We start from the raw sequence: 20,008 nt of genomic DNA on the forward strand, positions 1-20,008 counted from the left end.
ATCAATTGTGTATTCGAAACTAAAACATACAAGAAAGTAAAACTATTTCTCAAAAACAAGTTTAGAAATTGACTGAAAGATTATTCCTACTGTTTACTTCTCAATTGACACGAAACATGATAAATTCATTGTTGCCATGGTTCCACAGTAGTGAAATTCTGACTCATAATATTATAAACAGGTGTGTAGTTATGGACCTACTTAAACTGGATATATAACCAAAAGCTGAAGCTAAAGGCCCCCACCAGCATCAGCATAGACCCTTACTCCAACATCTCTTTAAACACAGGGCTCAGTGCTCAGTCTGAACACTCTTATACCATGCTGCTGAGACTATTGCTGGCAAGTGAAAAGAGACAGCCGGATGATCCTATTTACAGAGAAGACACATGTCATGTCACACACCTTCATACACCAGCCGAGGGAGTCAGCAGCTGCAGGGAACTGGCTATTCTAAATTATGAGTCTTTAGTTGTCTTTTAAGTAAAGAGAGGCTAGTGTAATTATGAATTCACCATTCATACAGTTGTTCAAATTGGAACTGAGAGGAATTTAAAGGAAACTAAGAGTCAGAAATTGCAGGAGGTTGGACATGTGAGAGTGCAATGTCCTCCGTTTTTCCCTCCCTTGTACGTGGGTTTGTCCACAGTTTGTCTCCATGTGTTTGGGTGTTAACTGGCTGTGACCTCCTGGTTTCCCTCCCTCCACTGTTCAACTGGTGTACCTGCAGCTGATCACCTATCAACTCAACAAGCTACTGCAGCATAAAACCCCAGCTCATCCATCAAGACTCTGCCAGAATCAAAGAAGCGTGGGTAAGACTAATGGAGTAATGGAAATAAAGGGAGAAATGGTTAGTCAAATGAGACAAAGGGTTAGGAATAAGAGACAGGAGAGAATCATTGCAAGGTTGAGTAGGACACACTGGATTAGACAAAACATTATTCATAATGGAAAAACATGAAAGCAGAAGTTGTGAAAGTTGCAGAGAAGAAAAAACAGTTGAACATGTGCTTAAAAAATGCAAAAAATATAAAAGAGAAAGATGGAAATTAAAAAGGGAATATAGAGAAGGCAGCAGAAGTAAATCAATAAAATCAATCAATCAATCAATCAAATGTTTATTTGTTTTAATGCACATATTAGTCTGCAAGCCATAGCAGTGATCATCCCAGAACAAAGGGTGGTGGTTACACTAATTTAGTCTGCTACCACCATAAAAAGACAAAGAAGAAAAAGAGTGCCAGATTGTTTATCATACCATGCGGTAACCATGTCAAGGACACTTCTATTGTTCTTTGTATCATTTTACATGTAGCTAATTCTGAGTCTCCATGTGCAGCAGGTTTACACTCCAGTCAGCCACAGTTGCCTGCAACAACCAGCTTCGTTCTCATCACGTCTCTGGTTGGGATCTCAACTCATCACCTGCCTAGCTCTGCCGCAAACCCCATTCTCATCCAATCCAGTACCCCTCATTCTCATCCAATCCAGTACCCCTCACCTGCTCCACTCCACCTGCTCCGGCTGCCACTCTCTGCCTGCTCCTACATTGGTGTTATCAAACCAAGCTGTTTCACAATAAACCCTTTTTCTAAACTGCTTCTGTCTACGTGTCCTCCATTTTGGGTCCTAGATTGAGTAATTATAACCAATATTGGATGACTATACAACCTCAGATAATGGCTCAAATTATGGGTCAAATATGATCCATTATGACATTTGAAAGCAATGAAAACACCCTAAATGTCATTCTTTAAGTCTGAAATGTTATGACTTTTCCTTAAGTGGCCCAGAATATACAAAAATGGAAATATTTCAAAATGATGTATTTTTTGTGCAGCTGGGTCAGTGTCGACTGATGGTTATAATGAAACCTAGCATTCAAATTGTGTTGCATCCTTAATAAATAGAAATAATTATGACTGCCAACATGAGATCATAATGTAGTGTGATTGTGAATTAATGACTGGATGGAAAATATATTTGTTAAAAAATTGATATGGGGACTAATTATAAAAGGAATAAAAATGACAAACTCCACACAGATGTAAGTGAATGAATTTTTCGCAGTTAGCTGTTGAGGCATATAGTTTTTGCAAGTATTAAAATGCATACCCATCTCTCTACATCCTGTTTTAAAACTGTCAAAAATATAAAATAAATACTGCAATCACAAAAAGTCTTGACTGTAGATCTGCTGACAAAAGTATGCACAGTATTAAAATGCTCTTTCATCATCTGTCTATATGTATGGCATGTGTTTATGACTCCTCATATGGAGCCAAGCTGCGTGTCTCCCTATAATGTTGGGATATTGGGAAACAAACTGATCTATACTGAGACAGATATTGCTTTATTTATCCTTTCTTTACTTCTTCTTTTCTCTTTTTTTTCTCCCCCTCATTTCCAGAGCCGCTTCCTCTCTGTGTGCTGAGTAAGTCTCTGTGCCTGTCAAGTGTCAGACGTGACAAAATGAAGGGATGTCGGAAGGGTAGAGAAGAGGGAAGGGAAACAAAGATCTGAAAGCTCAAGAAAAAGAGTGCGGGAGGTTGTCATATGCAAAAAGGGGGGAGATAAAGGGGGGAGAGGAGTGCAGAAGAGACCCCAATTTTTATTACCCTCCTGCACCTCCTCCTCCTCCTCCTCCTCCTCCTCCTCCTCCTCCTCCTCTGTATGGCAGAGCAGAATGTAGGTCTGCGCTTGCCTACAGCCATCAGCAACAATCAGTTCTGCCCCAGTTACTGACGCATCTCGCAGACTAAACACATGCACACGCACACACACATACGTCACAACATGCGCAAACACACACACAGATACACATAGAAACAGACACACACACACACACACACACACACACACACACACACACACACACACACACACACCAGTCTGGTCCAGCTCAGTAGCACAGCTGCACACCATTGGCTAACCAGCTGGACTGAGCGCTGCAGAAATTTGCACCACATTGAAGTGAACTTGTTGAAATAGGAATAGTTTACAGGTTATGACTGCTGTATTTAAGTGTGAGACATATTTTATTTGTGTCATAATTATATAACACGCTCACTGAAGCACCAAATTAGATACCATTGAGATAAATGCTTCTTCCTTGTCTGTTGCTACATATTATGAGGAATATTACATAACATTCATAGGATATTCATGAATCTGTGTTTTATTTTACTTGTTTTTAAATATTGTATTTATTCTACTTTTAGCTACTATGTGCTATTTTTACTATTTTAGTTATGCTTCCTTTTTAATGTGAAGCACTTGGTGTATGGAAATACTGCATTTATTGTATGGAAGGTGCTATACAAATAAAGTTATTATGATTATGATTATCAAGTGATCATAATAGAAGAATATGAGTAATAAGAGAAGAATAAGAATACATTTGAGAGATTCCAGCTGACAATCAGTGTAATATTAATCAATACTACAATGCATGTGTAACCAATGAGACTGCATCATATCCTCATTTCAGATTTTTTGAAAGTGCCCAACATCAGTCTGATATTGTATATTGCACTTGTGGCAAAAGTACCTTTTTTCATCCCCTACACTACACACTAAACAGTGCATTTAACACACACATACAAGCTTGAGTGAACAAAACAGTTCAGGATTATACTGGGACTAATAATAATAATGATAATACGTTAATTTAGTATAGCATCTTTCACATAATAAAATTGGAAAATACCATAAAAACAAGCAAACATTAAGAAACAAAGCCAATAAAAACATAATAATGAGGCAGAAGCATGAAAAGAAATAAAGACTAAATTAAAACATAGAAGACCATAAAAATGTAAAAGCAAAAACACAGAGGACAAACAGAAGACCTCACCCTTTTTTCATTTATAAACACTAAAATTGTTTGAAAGTGGTTGGACCTGTTGGCTGTTAGTATTGTTAAGTCCTAATACACATCTATAATGGTGACATTAGCATTTGAAAAATTAGAGGGGAAAAAAGTGTCGATAATATTGTATATCAGCATTTTTCTTTATATGTCCAGCTCTAACAGAAAGTGTGGCAAGTGAGAAGTCAGTTCTTGAGAGAAGACAGAAAAGTAAATGTCTCTAAGACTTTCATTTAACTGCCTAGTTCCACCCTGTAAGCCACTGTATATTTGTTTCCGCTGAGCCTTTAGGCATATAAATACAGTATGTTGGTGCAGTTATTGTTCTGGTCTGATTCTACTCCTGGGAGTGCCCCATGGACACATTTAGGACCGGCTATGCATAGATTCATGACATTAAAGGTAACATGAACAACTGAGAGTTGATTCTTTGGGGATTTACAGTGCTTTTATTTATCCAACAAGCAGGAAATGAACTCAACTGCACTTCCAGGTCAGTGCGTATATGAGGGCCAAAACTACATGTGGTCCTCCTTAACCTTTTAACCTTCTCCTTCACATTAAAGCAAAATACAGTACAGTGAAAATGCTTTTCATTGTGCCACTTGAGACAAATTTCCTTTGGCTACATGCTGGTTTGGTTATGGTGATACCACATAAAGTACATGCTGCTACATGTCCTCCCTTCTGAAACCCGACATGTATCAGGCTAACCGTTTCGCATAAGTTCTCATCAGAAAAAATCATTCGATCTGTGCTTACATGACACATTTTTTCACAAACATCCTGAGCTCTAATTAGAGGTCCTCCGTGCTGGAATTTCTCTAAATAAATCATTGTGAAGTGGCTCATCATGATGCTCATCTGGGCTGCTTTCTAAAAGTCCCATGAGACGCTCAGTGTTTTTCTTTCATTACATTCTGTCAACATGTTCTCACAACCATTACCTTCCAGTCTGGGTATATCCTACAGAAAACACAAGTTTTATAGCATGCAATACAAAATGGTATGCTTGTTATATTTTGTACATTATTTATTATGTTTATTTATTTACTTATTGACTTCACTTTCTTATTTTGTCCATAACATGGGATTCATGTTTTTTTTTTGTATTAGTTAGGAATCTGAATTTCTATGCAATTAATCATATCAAAACTGTAAAATAGTCCAAATTGATTACTGACCTGCTATTTCATTGTACTGAATTATTTCCTGATCATATATTTATCATTAATATATCTGATTGATCAAAAGTTCAAATAAAACCAAAATATAAGTTCAAATAAAGAAGTAGCAGGGAAATCAAATTTATTTTCTGGAAAAAAATGTGCAAACTCTAACTTGTGCTGCACGGAGAAAAATCAAATATATAAGTGCAATAACAATTTCTTTCCTGAAATCTAAATATTCATCCAATTTGTAGCCACATACAGTATCAGTGTCATTTTACCACTCTGGTCCAGAACTGATGCAACATTTTGTACAGAGATTTCTGTTTCTCACTTCCCCTCCAACCTAAGGTTGACTTGTGCAGTTTTGATTAAAAATATCTCTAAAATTGGAAGGAATTTGATGAATTGACATTTTGTTACAGACGTGTTCCCCTCACAATGAACTGTGATAACTTCAGTGATCCTTTAACTTTTCATCTAGCACCATCATCAGGTGAAAGTTTAAATGTGTCCATACAGATGACAGCCTCAGAACTACTTTGTGTTCATTGCTAATCAGCATGCTAACACACTAAATTAATATAGTTAACATGATGAACGTCACACCTGCTAAACATCACCATGTTAATTGTCAGCATGTTGACATTAGCATTCAAAGCGCTGCTGCTGCTGTGTGTCACAGAGCTGCTGTAGACTCTTAATCATGTTTACACCTGCTTTATCCTCTGCAGAGGTGTGGGGTCATAAATCAATACCATCATTTATCATGATCACAGCCTGAGCAAAAATACAATACGGTTCTTATTATTGCCACTTTTATTATTAACTCCCTATTAGGTTTTAACCCATATGATGATGACCTACACTACAATAATGGTCAGTCCTCAGAGGTTTAATAATATAGAAGGCGGAGAGGACACCAATATCACATTTTGAAAATGTGTATCTGCAATCACTTTTACAAAGGTGTGCCTGAATTTAGAGACACAGCAGCAAAATGTATGAGCTATAAGGTTTTAGCTCATACATTTTGCTGCTGTGTACACTCATCAGGACCTTAAAGTTAACACATATTCTGATGATGTTAGAATTCTGAATGGCAACAAATCACACACACCTTAGAAGTGAAACTACCCTTTGATAATTAGTTATTAACCATGTTGTAATAGCTGTTGGCATACAGTATGTAGTAAATGTACACAACCAGACAAATAAACCACTGATGCTAACTAAGCAGGAGAAGGGAGGGAGAGAAGACATTAACATCAGGACAACAGGAGAGGAGAAAGGAGGAGGACAAACAGAGGAGAGGATCTGCTCTCATTAATTTTTCACTTTCATTTAAAGTAAATTATTTAAGAGCTGTGTTGCACTGCGTCTGTGATACAGCGATGCCCTCACATTCATGAGACACTTTAACACCAACAAAGGGACACACACGCATGCATGCGCACGTGGGCACACACACACACACACACACACACACACACACACACACACACACACACACACACACACACACACACACACACACACACGCAATCTGAGCAGCACATGCACACACATAATTCAGAAATTCAAAATATTGCATGTATATGCATGCAGCTACACATGCAGACACACACGCTCCATCCCAGGGGAGCTGATTAGGGTAAGATTTGTCAGGCAACCCTCACCCCCCCCCGACCCCCCACCCACATATGTGCTATACATATATGCCACCACAGTCAGTTCTTTTTATATTGATCATAAAAATATATACACACACAAAGCACAGACCTTCCTCCTTGCACACAGTGATGTTGCTGTATCTTATATTAACCTATTCAGTTTGTTGAATAACTCATGAGCTGTATAGGAAAGAGAGATCTGTACCTCACGAAAAACAGACAAATATGTATTCATTTTAGAAAGAGTAATAATATAGATAATAAAAATGTGCACACATTTGATTGTGTTCTGAATTGTGAATTATACCAATTTTAAAATTCCTCACTTGCAGCTCCACATTCTTTAGACTTTAGCTTCTATGACAAGACAAAAGTCACATTTCTGGTTTACTGTCATTCTAACAACAATAGTCTACAGTGAGGCTGCACTTTGAAGATGCTTTGAACTAAATGTTACTGCCAAAATGGCAAAATGCTCACAATGACAGTGCTATCACAGTGATGATTAGCAGGAATAATGTTTGCATACTAACATTTGCTAACATAAGCTACCACCGTATTGGACAGGTTCAAATTTTGCCCTGATGATGGCGCTAGATAAAAAATGAGGGAATCATCAAAGTTATAGCAATTCATCCTGTGGATTGCATGAACATCTCTACAGAGTTGTGGCTTTGAGTTTCATTTCACTCAAAGCCACAAATGTCCACCTGGTGGCTGACTGGTAGAGGAAATGTAATTGGATCACCAGAGTTGCAGGATTCATCTTCTGGGGACAATGTCCTTACAAAATTAAATGGCAATCTATCGCACAGTTGTTGAGCTCTTTCAATCTGGACCAAAGTGATGGACCCACTACTGTCAAACCAACACTGATGAGATCCATAGGTCTACACTACTGGTGTGGTTATGCCAACTCTTTGCAATTTTCATTACATATACATACATACACCACTGTACTAATATAGTCATCCTAAAGCACTAACTTGACCTCTGACTGTGCACAACATTTACAACAAACAAAATTCACATTTTAGCCTTTTTGTTTTGCATATAATGTCATGTCACAGCCAGTTCCATTTGTATCTGTTTATTTGTATATGCAAATATGGCTATTCTGGTTTTATGGAAAGGATAGGAAGGAGAGGGAGATTAGGTGTGATTAGGAGATTAAAATTTAGTCTGCCAAGTCATGAAGTGAAATATCAGGTCAACAAAATAATACCACCACCTTATAAGCACTATTTTCATTCAAAGAGAAATCAGCCAATTAAAATCCAGGGTGTCTGCAACTGCTCTTTTTAACTGGCTGTATGAATACCCTGGATTTAGGTGTCTAAACCTCCACTTTAATTCATTATATTATGAAAAATCATGGTCTTGAATGACTGCACCTATTGGTCTTCATGTGTCTTATGTCAAGCTCACGTTAGGAGCAGCACATTCAAACACATTGCTTTGGTTCAGTTCATTTGTCTCGCTGACGATAATGTCTTTCAAACTTAAGCGGCGACAAAGAAACACACCCAGTCCTCTGAAAATGTGAATATGCACAGTTCGAGACAACTGTGCTGCAGTTCATAATGAGTATGAATGTTCACTGCACCATCTACTGGAATCCCAAAATGTCAAACAAGTTACCAAAAGCGCTCAATCAACAAAGTCCTTGAGAGCAGATGGGTGCATACATAAATCAAATTTTCACAAAGTAACAAAAAAAGATACCAGAACTGCAAAATCTTCTCTTTGTCTCATATTGCAGCAGCAGTGAAGTCTGCTGCTTGGCCCAGATACATCACACTGTCTGGATACAGCATAGCAACAAGGCATCTGATCAAAGAGTCTGAGAAGAGAGAAATGGAAAGAGAGAAACGGAGAAAAATACTGCGACACACAGACGGAGAAAGGTGGTAAAAAAAACAGAAAAACCAAGGGGAGTCGCAGAGGGAAATAAGAGAGATTAGTAGACAGAATGTTTGAAAGCACAGCAAAAGAAAGACAGAAGAAGAGGAGGAAGATGGAGGTCATTTGAGGATGTGGGATGATGCTACAGGAGCTCTCTTGTGGTAGACCAGAAGAAAACCCTCAAATCAAGACTGTGTGAAGGGATTTCTGACAGCTAACTCTCTCACCAGCAGAGTCTTGAATAGTTTCAGCGGCTATGTGTTTGGTGTTGATTACACGAAGGGGATAACACAAAGGTGGAATGTCTTACTTGGCACTAAAAAGCCACAAGTAATGAGATAGGAATATATCTCTGTGGACAATATTAAAGCCAGCTGTGCAGAGAGAATGCTCCAAATCAACTGTTCACATCTCAACACATTCCAAAATGGGATGTAAAAATAAACAGGATGTCATAATTATTTTTACATTTTGCAGTCATACTGAGATTGGGTTTAGAAGTCCTGGTAAGAAAATCACGTAACACTGTGTTGACCAAAAGTGTACCAACAAAAGGTACAGGTATGATCTATTCAGAGGCTTAAATCAGTTGTAAATATATTGATGAAGATATTATTTGCTTGGGATATGAAGTAACGTTCAAATGTGGACTGTGGGTTTGTTTATTTTCTCTCCTGGTCTTTATTTTAGGCAGATTTGGCCAGAGAATCCACTTCTATTTCAGAATCTGCTTGTCGACTGGGTGTTTCACAGTAGATATACTAGCTGGAGAGTTATCAGTAAAAACACACTTAAAACCAGCGGACTACTGAATCTTTTTATGTCTTAAGGTTCAGTGTGGGTGGAGACTTTTGCTGGGAGAACTACACTTATCCCCTGTATAACAAACACATGACAAGAGCTGATAGCTGAGCACAACCTTTGTGCTCTTGCTGTATGCTTAATATCCAAATGTCTCAGCTTTTTCATGGTCTGACATAAATTGAAAATAGATCAAATAGACAGGAGGTGGTGATGTAGAGCTGTGGATGACTTTTGTCCACCTGTACAGCAGTTATGACATCTACAAATTTCGGCAAGTGCCTGTTTGTGTCACAATTAAGCACTGCCCTCTAGTGGTAGAATGATGTACATGCACTTAAAAATAAAGGACTGTCTACATCAAAAGTGTTACATATGCCATGAACATTTCATTTCCCCATATCATATGTATGTAAAATCATTGTGTCTTGTAGGGCAACAGAACAGCTGTTTTGATTCTGATGCAGAAATCCTGAAATACAAGTAAGCACAGCACTACATCCGCCCATGATAACCAGGATCTACTGTAATGGATATTACATATGAAGTGCACTTCACTTTTAGTCATATTTAGATCACACAGGACATTGTACTCATCCCTCATTAGAACTCTAGACAAATGTCTTTTCACAGAGCAATAAATAAAAAAGTTAAGCGCCACATTTTGGCCCACACTGACTTTTTGGGTGTGTACTCTTGTGCTTTAAGGCTTTTGTGTTTTTGATGGTAACTGTACTTGATCATATTGTATTATTGTAAATGTTCTTTAACCATTTCTGAAACAATATCGTTTTGCATGTAATTGAAAAACTGGAGAATTATGTATTTATATAAATGTTGTGGGGATTAAACTCATAAATGATTGGTGCAAGCATGCTTGCCCAAAGATATGTGTGTAATGGCAATTCTGTCTTATGTTGTGTTGGTGACTTTATCTTCTGTCCATGAAGGAAATGAAGGAAAAGCTCTTTTTAACAACACGTTGCATTCAGAATTAATGGGTGATGTTTGATTGTTATTAATGTATTAATGCAGTTTATGTTGTTTTTATTGCATTGTTTTAAAGTATGAAATAAGCAAAAGACGAAACATGTTTTGCTGTTATTGGATTTTATTGGCAGCCTACTATCGGTTCATTAGAAGTGAATGTATTACCTAAAAGCGCTCAGATGCTGATGGACAGGTAGTTTCTTTCATAACGTTGCCAGTTCATTGTGTGCTCTGCCTGTTCCATTCAAGCAGTGGCTGAGCTATCAGGTGCTAGTGGCTCCAGATAGTGTCAACCAATCAGAGGACATATACGTATCTCGGGCCCGCCTCTGCGTAGGTACCATTGGTTAAAATATTTCCCGTAGTCGCGTTATGGGCGGGTACGTAACATTACGCTTATTACGTTGAGCTTTCTCCAGCGGTTACATGAGAAGCTGGCGCACCTGGAGGGAAGAGGAGACGAGCTGCAGCCTCCTTGTGTGTAATATCTACGGGTGAGTGAGCTTCAGTTTAATAATGCATCTTTACCAGCATTGTTATCCGTTAGAAAATGTGTTTAATTTGACTTCATGTGTATTTTCTAGGTAGGTTTTTAAACTATAAGTGACGTCGTTCAAGATACAAAGGATATAACTTAGGCCGTTCATTGATGTAACGTCGATGTAGCATCAGACGTAACGGGATAAAGAAATAAAAAGGATGTTTTTTTGTAACGTTATGTAATGGTGGGTGCCCCCCCCCCCCCCCCGCCTCGTTTCATTTGTGTGTGGGGCAGCTGCTGAAAAACATGAAAGCTAAACATGGACGTGTTGTTTGAAAGCATTCACATAGCAACATGTTAGAGATCTATTGTCTGTGTGGCTTTAGTGTGAGTTATTCCAGCTGACATGACATAACATTTGCCACAGAAGTATGTGCGGGTGGAACACATGTGCAAATTCAGTGAATAAAAGTTGAATAAATATCAGTCTGTTATACAAGCTGTCAAGTTTGATCAAACTGACCTCCATTCAAGGCCTTGTTTGTTATCTGACAAGGACATTCACTTTAATTCCCCTCATTTCCTCATTATCAGTTTATGAATGCATGCTGGACTGAACGGCATTTGTGGCATGTCAGATCACTTTCAGTTTGAGGTATTTGTTGAACATGCATTTAGTCACTCAGTCTGTGATAAAGAATAACGCTGTTATTATCAGTGTAGTTTTGCATTAATGCCTGGTGTATGGCTTCTGCATTTGCTGAATTCTCCTGCATGTTGCACTTGTTGTCTAAAAGTGACTATGGAAGTGGACAAAGTACAGCTCACCAATGCATAACTGATCTTAATCTGATCTCTCACCAGTGACGAACGGTGAAGTGGCAATGGAGGCCACCAGGAGAAGAACCCAGCCCAGTACCAATGGAAAGACATCTGAACAGAAAGAGGAGCCAGCACAGTGGGGGAGAGCATGGTGAGTTCACATTGTGACACAAGGCTGTCATTCTGACGCCTTAAAACATTTCAGGGTTCATTAAACAGGTGGATGATCTTTCTGTTTATCCTCCTAACACACGGATAAACCTTGATACAGAGAAAAGAGAGTGCACAATGAGAAAGAGTGAACAAGCGTTAAAATAAAATTTAACAGAAACCAAAAGTTGCATTTGGTGACTAACAGGAACTGTCAGGTAGCGCTCTCACACAGATGCTGCTGAATGCTAAAAGGTGGTTATGGTGGATGGTTACATCCTGCACTGCTGAACTGTTTTAGTTCCAAAACTGTGTTTGTGTGGTCGGTGTGACAGACAGTGATGAGCAAAAATACACCAGTCTTTAATAGCTCACAAACTTGTTCTATTGTTTTTTGACAACTAAGGAGCAAATATTTTATGACCCAGAGGTTTGGAAGCTTTTGTTACAGGTGCAAACAAATGGGGTTCAGGGTGCCATAAGAAGTGTTCCTGGAGCAGGTTGAGTCTGCCAGTTGAGCCCCCGCTCCAGGCTGAAAGACAACTATCATCAGTCGATCTATCAGCTATAGCTGGCTAGCTAATTGGTTGAAAGTGCAGCCTCCAGCTGACTTCAGTGTATCCCACTCATTTAAAAAAAAGAAGAGAGAATAGTGTAAAAAGGGTCTTACAAATGTTCTTGATTGCTATGCATATGATATTGTGCAAAACCAGTAGTTACCAATCCCAATGTGGATGGAAACCCCCTCAGAGAGTTTAGGTTGCAAGTTTATTGCTGCCAATAATCTTTGACTCTAGTTTTACTTCATCCTCTCAAAAATTCAAATGAAACTGTCTAAAATGTCATTCTAAACTGTTCACAACCCATACTGCCTGTGACAAGAGGTTACATCAAACATTTGTATTAAGGGGACACAAGCAAAACATATTGGAAAACACTGTGCCACTGAATTCAGGGGGAATCTGCATGTCCTGTATGGTAAGAGAAATGTAAAATTAGACTTAGATTTCTCAAGAACCTGTTTTGCTATAGTGAAGGGAGCTGTTTAAACTTATCAGGTAATCTCACAAAATAATGTTGGATGAAACGCACCTTGGCAAAGTTAGTCAGACTAGTCGGTTAGATTAGATCAACACAATTTAATCCATGTCTTATACAGTCTGGCTCTTTGTTTTGTAAAGACTGTGAGAAAACACAGCACCGCCCCTTAAGATGAGTGTCACTCTTACTACGACATCATGCACACACGTCAGCATGTCCAGATTCACCTGCTGACTGGTGTACACATGTACTGTATACAGAGCCACTAACTGATATCCACTTTATCCATAGGACAGTAAAGCATTTGTTTTATTATGGCATTAACCCAAATTATTCAGCAAAATAAATGAGTGACAATGATAAATATTAATTACTGTTTTAACAATGCAAAGCTTATGTTTCATACTGTATGTCTGATTCATTTTAAGGGAGGTGGACTGGTTTTCCCTGAGCAGCGTGATCGCCCTCCTTTGCTTCGCCCCTTTCATTGTCTTCTACTTTGTGATGGCCTGCGACCAGTACCAGTGCTCCATCACCCAGCCTCTGTTTGAACTGTTTCAAGGAGAGACCACACTGCTCTCCATCTGGGCCCGGTCACCCTCCTTCACCTGGACAGCTGCCAAGATATATGCCATATGGGTGGCCTTCCAGGTATGACAAATGAGGGGGGTAAAGATGACAAAATGCAGGGTGCAGCTCATAAAAAAAACAAAACTGCTCTGTTGCCTAACAGGAAAATGAAAACAGGCTGCATTGTCCCTCAGGTGTTCCTGTATATGTGTGTTCCTGATGTCACACACAAGTTTATTCCTGGCTTTGTTGGTGGAGTTCAGGATGGAGCACGAACTCCTGCTGGTAATGAACACTCACATACTCACACACATCATTTTATTAATGCAATCTGTAGGAAAACAGTCTGACTTTTGAATATTGGAACAATAGTATTGATTTTAATGATGCCCATGTGTTGTCTCCCAATTCTCCAGGCCTGATTAACAAGTATGAGATCAACGGGCTGCAGAGCTGGCTGATCACTCATGCCCTGTGGTATGCAAACGCCCAGTACTTCCACTGGTTCTCTCCTACCATCATCTTCGACAACTGGATCCCCCTGATGTGGTGCGCCAACATACTGGGCTACGCTGTGTCCTCCTTCGCTTTCATAAAGGCCTACCTGTTCCCCACCAACGCTGAGGACTGGTGAGTGCTTATACACACGTGACAGGATAACTCAAGTAGGTGAAGAGGTGTCTGAACTTTACCCAAGTGGCTGAATTTCTATTTCTTAGGGTCACCTCAGCCATTTCTCTGTAAACCAGCATTACTGCAATTATTTTGTACTAAAATATTTTACAACTTAGACTTTAATGTACTTTTTATTAAACTTTAACATAATTTTTAAAGCAAGGTATAACAACTATTTTCAAGAAAAAGAAATGTAATGTATATATGATGAAAGTGTGCGGTCTGTAATTACCTAGCATTAACTTGCATTAGCAACTAGCATCAACTATAATTAAATTAGATAACATGCAGATTAGGGATGTTGGATTAACCGGTTTTAATATTAACCGCGATTAAATGTCACGGTTGGAGTAGCGGAAAATCTCCCACGAGTCGCAACGGGAGTCACATCCTATGTGTGTGTGCGTGTGTGGCGTCATACTGTGTGCTCAGTGTGTCATACGCATTGAGCTTACCCGGTCAGTCAAAAAGCTGGAAAACGGCAGAGGGAAGTGATACTCAATTATATCCACCAAACAAACAAACACACCAAGTGAGCAGTGTGGAACCATTTTGGATATTTAAAAAATGATCAGGGTGTCGTGGTCAAAGATGGATATCCAATTTGCAGAGCCTGTTGCCGGAAGGTTGCTGCTAAAGGCTCCAACATGTCCAACATGTGCCAACATCTTCAGGATAATCATCCATCTTTGTGTGCCCAAATCAAGGCAAAAACTAAATAAGTTAAATGTACCAAAGTGGCCCTAAACTGTGTAACTCCTCCGAAGTTATTAAAGTCACCCGATTTCACATAGAGTTCACACAGACACACGGAGGAGGGGGGAGAGGAGGAGGAGGGGCTCTCTCTCAGGTGCCCTCTCTCTACCTTTCCACTGAAAATTCTTTATGGGCATGAATTGAACAATATTGCTAAAGCCATATATAATTGTATAAATAAATATTAATTAAACAGTTCATCATAGAGTAAATCACCATCAGTTAAAGGCTATCCAGTTAGATTTTAAACTGTAGGCCTAATCTTTGGCTTCTTAAAAGAAGTTATAATGGTTCACATAGAAGTCTAATGATTATTTGGCTATATTCTTTTATTATTTATTAATTTATTTTTTTTGGAACTATCGAGTAGGCTTGAAGTCTTTTATTTGCAGGACCAAAAGAAAGTGTGTGAATAAGATATTTAATTAAAAAATGCTCAGTGTTTCCTTCCATGGTGTAAATTATTTCCTCTCACAATAATCGTGACACTAAAATCTGACATCGTGACATCCCTATTACAGATGTACTGTTCTCTTACATCTATTCTATTCTATTCTATTCATCTACACACACATGTATTAGCTACATTGGTCCACAAAATGTATTAGTTCCACAATAACGGTTCTAAAATTGTGAGGGGACTACATTTTTTGTTTTGTTTTGGTTTTTTTTGGCCTATTCTTTTCTATTGGGTTGCATCCATCCGTGACTGTCAAGTTTCTGTCTGCTCAAAAAAAGAGAAAGAAAAAGACTGCACTGAAATGTGTTTTGATCATGGCAGTTGTATTTCTAGTACAAGGTCTACATGTTTTTACAGTGGCAGGAAGATAATGAACAGCTGAAAAAAGACCACACTTCAAGAAATAAGGGAAAAAGTACCTGTGAAAGTTTGGGAAGGTTTACAAGCTCTTGAATGCCTCAATGAACCAGCTGCACAGAAATCCTAATGTGTTTGGATTAAAATCAGTAAATAAAAGTACAAATGTAGATTTTTTTTCTTTTTAATAATTCAGAACTGACAAAAAAAAAAGTTTTTTCTCAGAATGCAAGGAGAAATAATTTGAACTGAACCCTACTCCGGTCTACAAATCACAAAGCTTCTAATTCTAGATTTCAAATTCAGTTCATCCCGGCACTGAGAATCTACATTAAAAAAAAATATATATATATATAATAATAATAATAATAATAATAATAATAATAATAATACAATAACAACAAGAACATGTTTTTTTGTTGTTGTTTTTTTTAAGTAAAAAAGTAAACTATTTGCACTTTCATACTTAGAACAGCAGATGTCACTAGATCACCTTGTGGCAGGACTCAGTTTAGAGGAACTAACAGAGCAGAAAGAGATTTCTACATGTATGATATGTTAATCTTTTGCACTGAAACAGCACTCCACTAAATCAACTTGTTTTTCTTCCACTCTTTATTTTGATTTTACAGCAAGTTCACAGGGAACGTCTTCTACAACTACATGATGGGAATTGAGTTCAACCCCCGCATTGGCAATTGGTTTGACTTCAAGCTTTTCTTCAACGGCCGGCCCGGCATTGTAGCCTGGACTCTTATCAATCTGTCCTACATGGCCAAGCAGCAAGAACTGTATGGCCACGTCACAAACTCCATGATTCTGGTCAACGTTTTGCAGGTGAGGAGATATAACGGTGGATTCTAAACTTAAAGCTCTGTGGTAGTAGTAGTAAGCTTTGATGTGCACAAATCCTTAGCAACTCAATTAAGATTTAATATTTGCCTCTTGGCCTTGAACAATTTAATGAGTTTATGGCTCCTGAAGATAAGCGTTCACCTTTCCTTGACTTAAACTTTAAGGTTCTTGACTCTGAAGCTGCAGTATGAATACAAATAAAAGGTCTCTTATCCTGGTTTCTCAATAACTACTAGATAATTAAGTCAACTGTGTTTTCCTGTAGGCTATCTATGTGTTGGATTTCTTCTGGAATGAGGCGTGGTACCTGAAAACCATCGATATCTGCCATGACCACTTCGGATGGTATCTGGGCTGGGGAGATTGTGTCTGGCTGCCTTATCTGTACACACTCCAGGTAACATACACACACACATGCTAACACACACACATGCTAACACACACACAGGTTATAAATAATATTAAATTACATCTTTAGTTTTTCATAGTTGGTTATTGTCCATTGACGATTAATGTGCTTTTCGCTCTTCAGGGTCTGTACCTGGTGTACAACCCAGTCCAGCTCTCCAATGTCAACGCCCTGGCTGTCCTGTTGTTCGGCCTCGTCGGGTACTACATCTTCCGCTCCACCAACCACCAGAAGGACCTGTTCCGGCGCACAGAGGGCTCCTGCTCCATCTGGGGCCGTAAGCCAGAGTACATTGAGTGCTCGTACCGCTCCGCTGACGGAGGGGTCCACCGCAGCAAGCTCATGACATCAGGCTTCTGGGGCCTGGCCCGGCACTTCAACTACACCGGTGACCTGATGGGTTCGCTGGCCTACTGTGCTGCCTGCGGCTTTGGCCACATACTACCATACTTCTACATCGTTTACATGACCATCCTGCTGGTCCACCGCTGCGTGCGTGATGAGCACCGCTGCAGCAGCAAGTATGGCAAGGACTGGAAACGCTACACTGATGCTGTGCCTTACCGGCTAATCCCTGGGGTGTTTTAGAGAGGAAGATAAAAAAGAGGTGGGGGGTGGGTAAAGATTAAGAGAGATACAGAAATTATGAAATGGGAACAGGGCTGGGTATCGGTACTCAATATCTTTTTAAGGTGTCAGTCAAAATAACTCTGTACCTGCATTTGATCATTTTTATATCTAGATCTAGAAAAAAAACTCTATTTCTTGGCATTCCTTGATTTAATGCAACTTGTGATTGGTACACTCCTGCGGCCGCTACAACCTATACAGTCTGTAGCAATGAAGTCGAGCACAGTGTATTTTGAGTTGGCAGTTGTTGAATGAAGGAGGAAAAAAAGGTATTGAGTCAACTACTCTGTTGGTATCAGTATCTCTTTATGGGTACTGGTGTTGGTACTGGTATTGTAGTCATTTAAACGATACCCAGCTCTAAATAGGAATGGGGTTTGCAAGATAACCTAGCGGTTTGTGTGACTGTGTATGTGTTTTTACACATTTCATCAGTTGTATGTATGTTCTAATATGTTTGTATGCTGCTTCACTGCACATGTGTGTATGCAGTTACAGAACAGTTTATTGCTATATTTTTCCTTAGTGAAGGCAGTCTGAAAGACCAGTCTGCTGCTTTCTTTATGCTGTGACCAGTTAACAGTTTAACTCATTTTAAAATGTCTTTGTTGATCTTCAGATCCAGTTAGACCAACCAGAACATAAAAAGGACAAAAACAGAGCCAGTTATGCAGTGCTCTGGTGTCTGTGTGTAATCTACCCAATGCTGCAGCATTCCCATAATGCAGCTTTATATGGGTTAAATAGTAACTTGATAAATCAATTTATCAATAACAAGTTTGTCAGCTTGATAGTCATATCAAGAAGAATACACGTGTGGTTCCAGGTTTCAAATCGGACACTTTTCTGGTTTATATCATTGTAAATGTGACACCTGTGGCTTTTTTAAAATAATCTGAAGATTACACATAGCACTCAGGTATTCCGATTTTTATGCTTTTTGATTAGTAAAAGCTGAAATATTGACCAATATCAAATATATTGTTCAGTTGGCCTACTGGCTTAATGGACCGAAACATGGCTCCATTGTTGAGACCTCATTCAAAGTGAGTTTGCAATCTCTGTATAAAGGCTTTCTTACATGCTGTGATTTTTTTCCCAGTCTTTTTAATGTCTTACTGCAGGATCATTTTGTTACTACAGACTTGGGTTTAGTTGGGTAATTGCTTGAAATACTGGTGAGAATTTCCCTCATTGTGGTTGAGAGCAGCATGCTCACATAAATCAGGTATGTTAAGGACAGGTTTTAAGATTCATTAGACTAAAAGAACAGCAGAAATTCTTTAAGGATCTAACAGCAATAAACAGCACTTTCCAGCCTATGTGTGGTTTAGAAACCAAACATTAAGGCACTGCCTCATTATAAAACTGTTCTTTCTGATGTTCACTACATCTGTAAAGCATTTTGAAATGTTGTCAAACCATTACATTTCCTTTGTGACTAGTGCTAATTTCCTCATACCAGCACTGCCTTTTCTTATATTTGAAGGGAGAAAATAAACTTCTTTTTTTGTGACATCTTCCATCTTTCTTTTCTATTTGAAATGTTAATTCATTCACATTTTACTGTATATATTTGTGACATTCCCCAACTGGATGAAATGTTAAGAAATTGAAATACATACTTTGGTATAAGGGGGGGGGGGAGAAATATATGTGAATATGAAAGTCAAAGTAACCAATAGAAAAGCACCAATAGTATAGTCTAGAATCAAAAGAAACAAATGGATCAACTGGGCGCATCAGATTTAGATATCCCTTGCTATATTAACACTAGGTGGCAGCAGAAGACAGTAATCCCAGTGGACAGTCATGCTTGGAGAAAGTTCAATAAGAATACAGGTTGGGTAACAGTGGGATGGCTTAAACAGCAAACCCCCATATTAAGAGTAGATTTATCTAAGAATATTTTTTTTAAAACACTCAAATTACAATCCAGACCCAAACCATTACATAATGTCCTTTTTGCGTGGAAACACCAACTGTGTTATCACCACCAGTAACTCTCAACTAACTGTACATACTCTGTATACATAGAGAGGCCCTCTTTTATGGAGGTCATTAAAACAGTTCTGGTAAGAAAGGCAGGACGGTTTTGATGGAGCAGAGACCAAAGCAAAGACTAAGACTTATAGAACACCACGCAATCCTCAAAGGGGTTTTTTACTTCAACAAAAGGTGTTCAAGCAGCCTTGATATCACATCCAAAAGATATTTTAAAAGTGGATTATTGCAGGTGAAGACATTGCCGTGTATAATTTGACAGCTCGTTCCCAAGTGGCCTATTGTGTCATAAAAGCTCCGGAAAGATCCTGAATTTCAGCCTCAGCAGGTCTCCTATCAGCCTAATGATACAAGTTATGGATGTAAATCAGTTATGATAATGGAAG

At 38.7% G+C, this 20,008-nt stretch overlaps 1 protein-coding gene across 1 annotated transcript; it reads left to right on the top strand.

The window, feature by feature from the left end:
• The first annotated feature begins 10,827 nt into the window (after nucleotides 1-10,827).
• dhcr7 (7-dehydrocholesterol reductase) lies at nucleotides 10,828-19,134 on the top strand. The gene is made up of 8 exons (XM_062419608.1): nucleotides 10,828-10,906; nucleotides 11,758-11,866; nucleotides 13,335-13,557; nucleotides 13,671-13,761; nucleotides 13,893-14,106; nucleotides 16,357-16,561; nucleotides 16,845-16,976; nucleotides 17,112-19,134. Exons 2-8 carry the CDS (start codon nucleotides 11,778-11,780, stop codon nucleotides 17,574-17,576), a joined length of 1,419 nt encoding a protein of 472 aa, XP_062275592.1. The 5' UTR covers nucleotides 10,828-10,906; nucleotides 11,758-11,777; the 3' UTR covers nucleotides 17,577-19,134.
• Nucleotides 19,135-20,008: the final 874 nt, after the last annotated feature.

The sequence above is a fragment of the Scomber scombrus genome, chromosome 1 (genome assembly GCF_963691925.1).
Source record: "Scomber scombrus chromosome 1, fScoSco1.1, whole genome shotgun sequence".
Lineage (NCBI taxonomy): Eukaryota > Metazoa > Chordata > Actinopteri > Scombriformes > Scombridae > Scomber > Scomber scombrus.

Bases quoted from the DNA above. Each gene is read 5' to 3' on its own strand.
- dhcr7 (XM_062419608.1), top strand. From the start codon at position 11,778: ATGGAGGCCACCAGGAGAAGAACCCAGCCCAGTACCAATGGAAAGACA. The intron at 13,558-13,670 runs GTATGACAAATG...ATTGTCCCTCAG, and splicing joins CCATATGGGTGGCCTTCCAG to GTGTTCCTGTATATGTGTGT. The intron at 13,762-13,892 runs GTAATGAACACT...CCAATTCTCCAG, and splicing joins TGGAGCACGAACTCCTGCTG to GCCTGATTAACAAGTATGAG.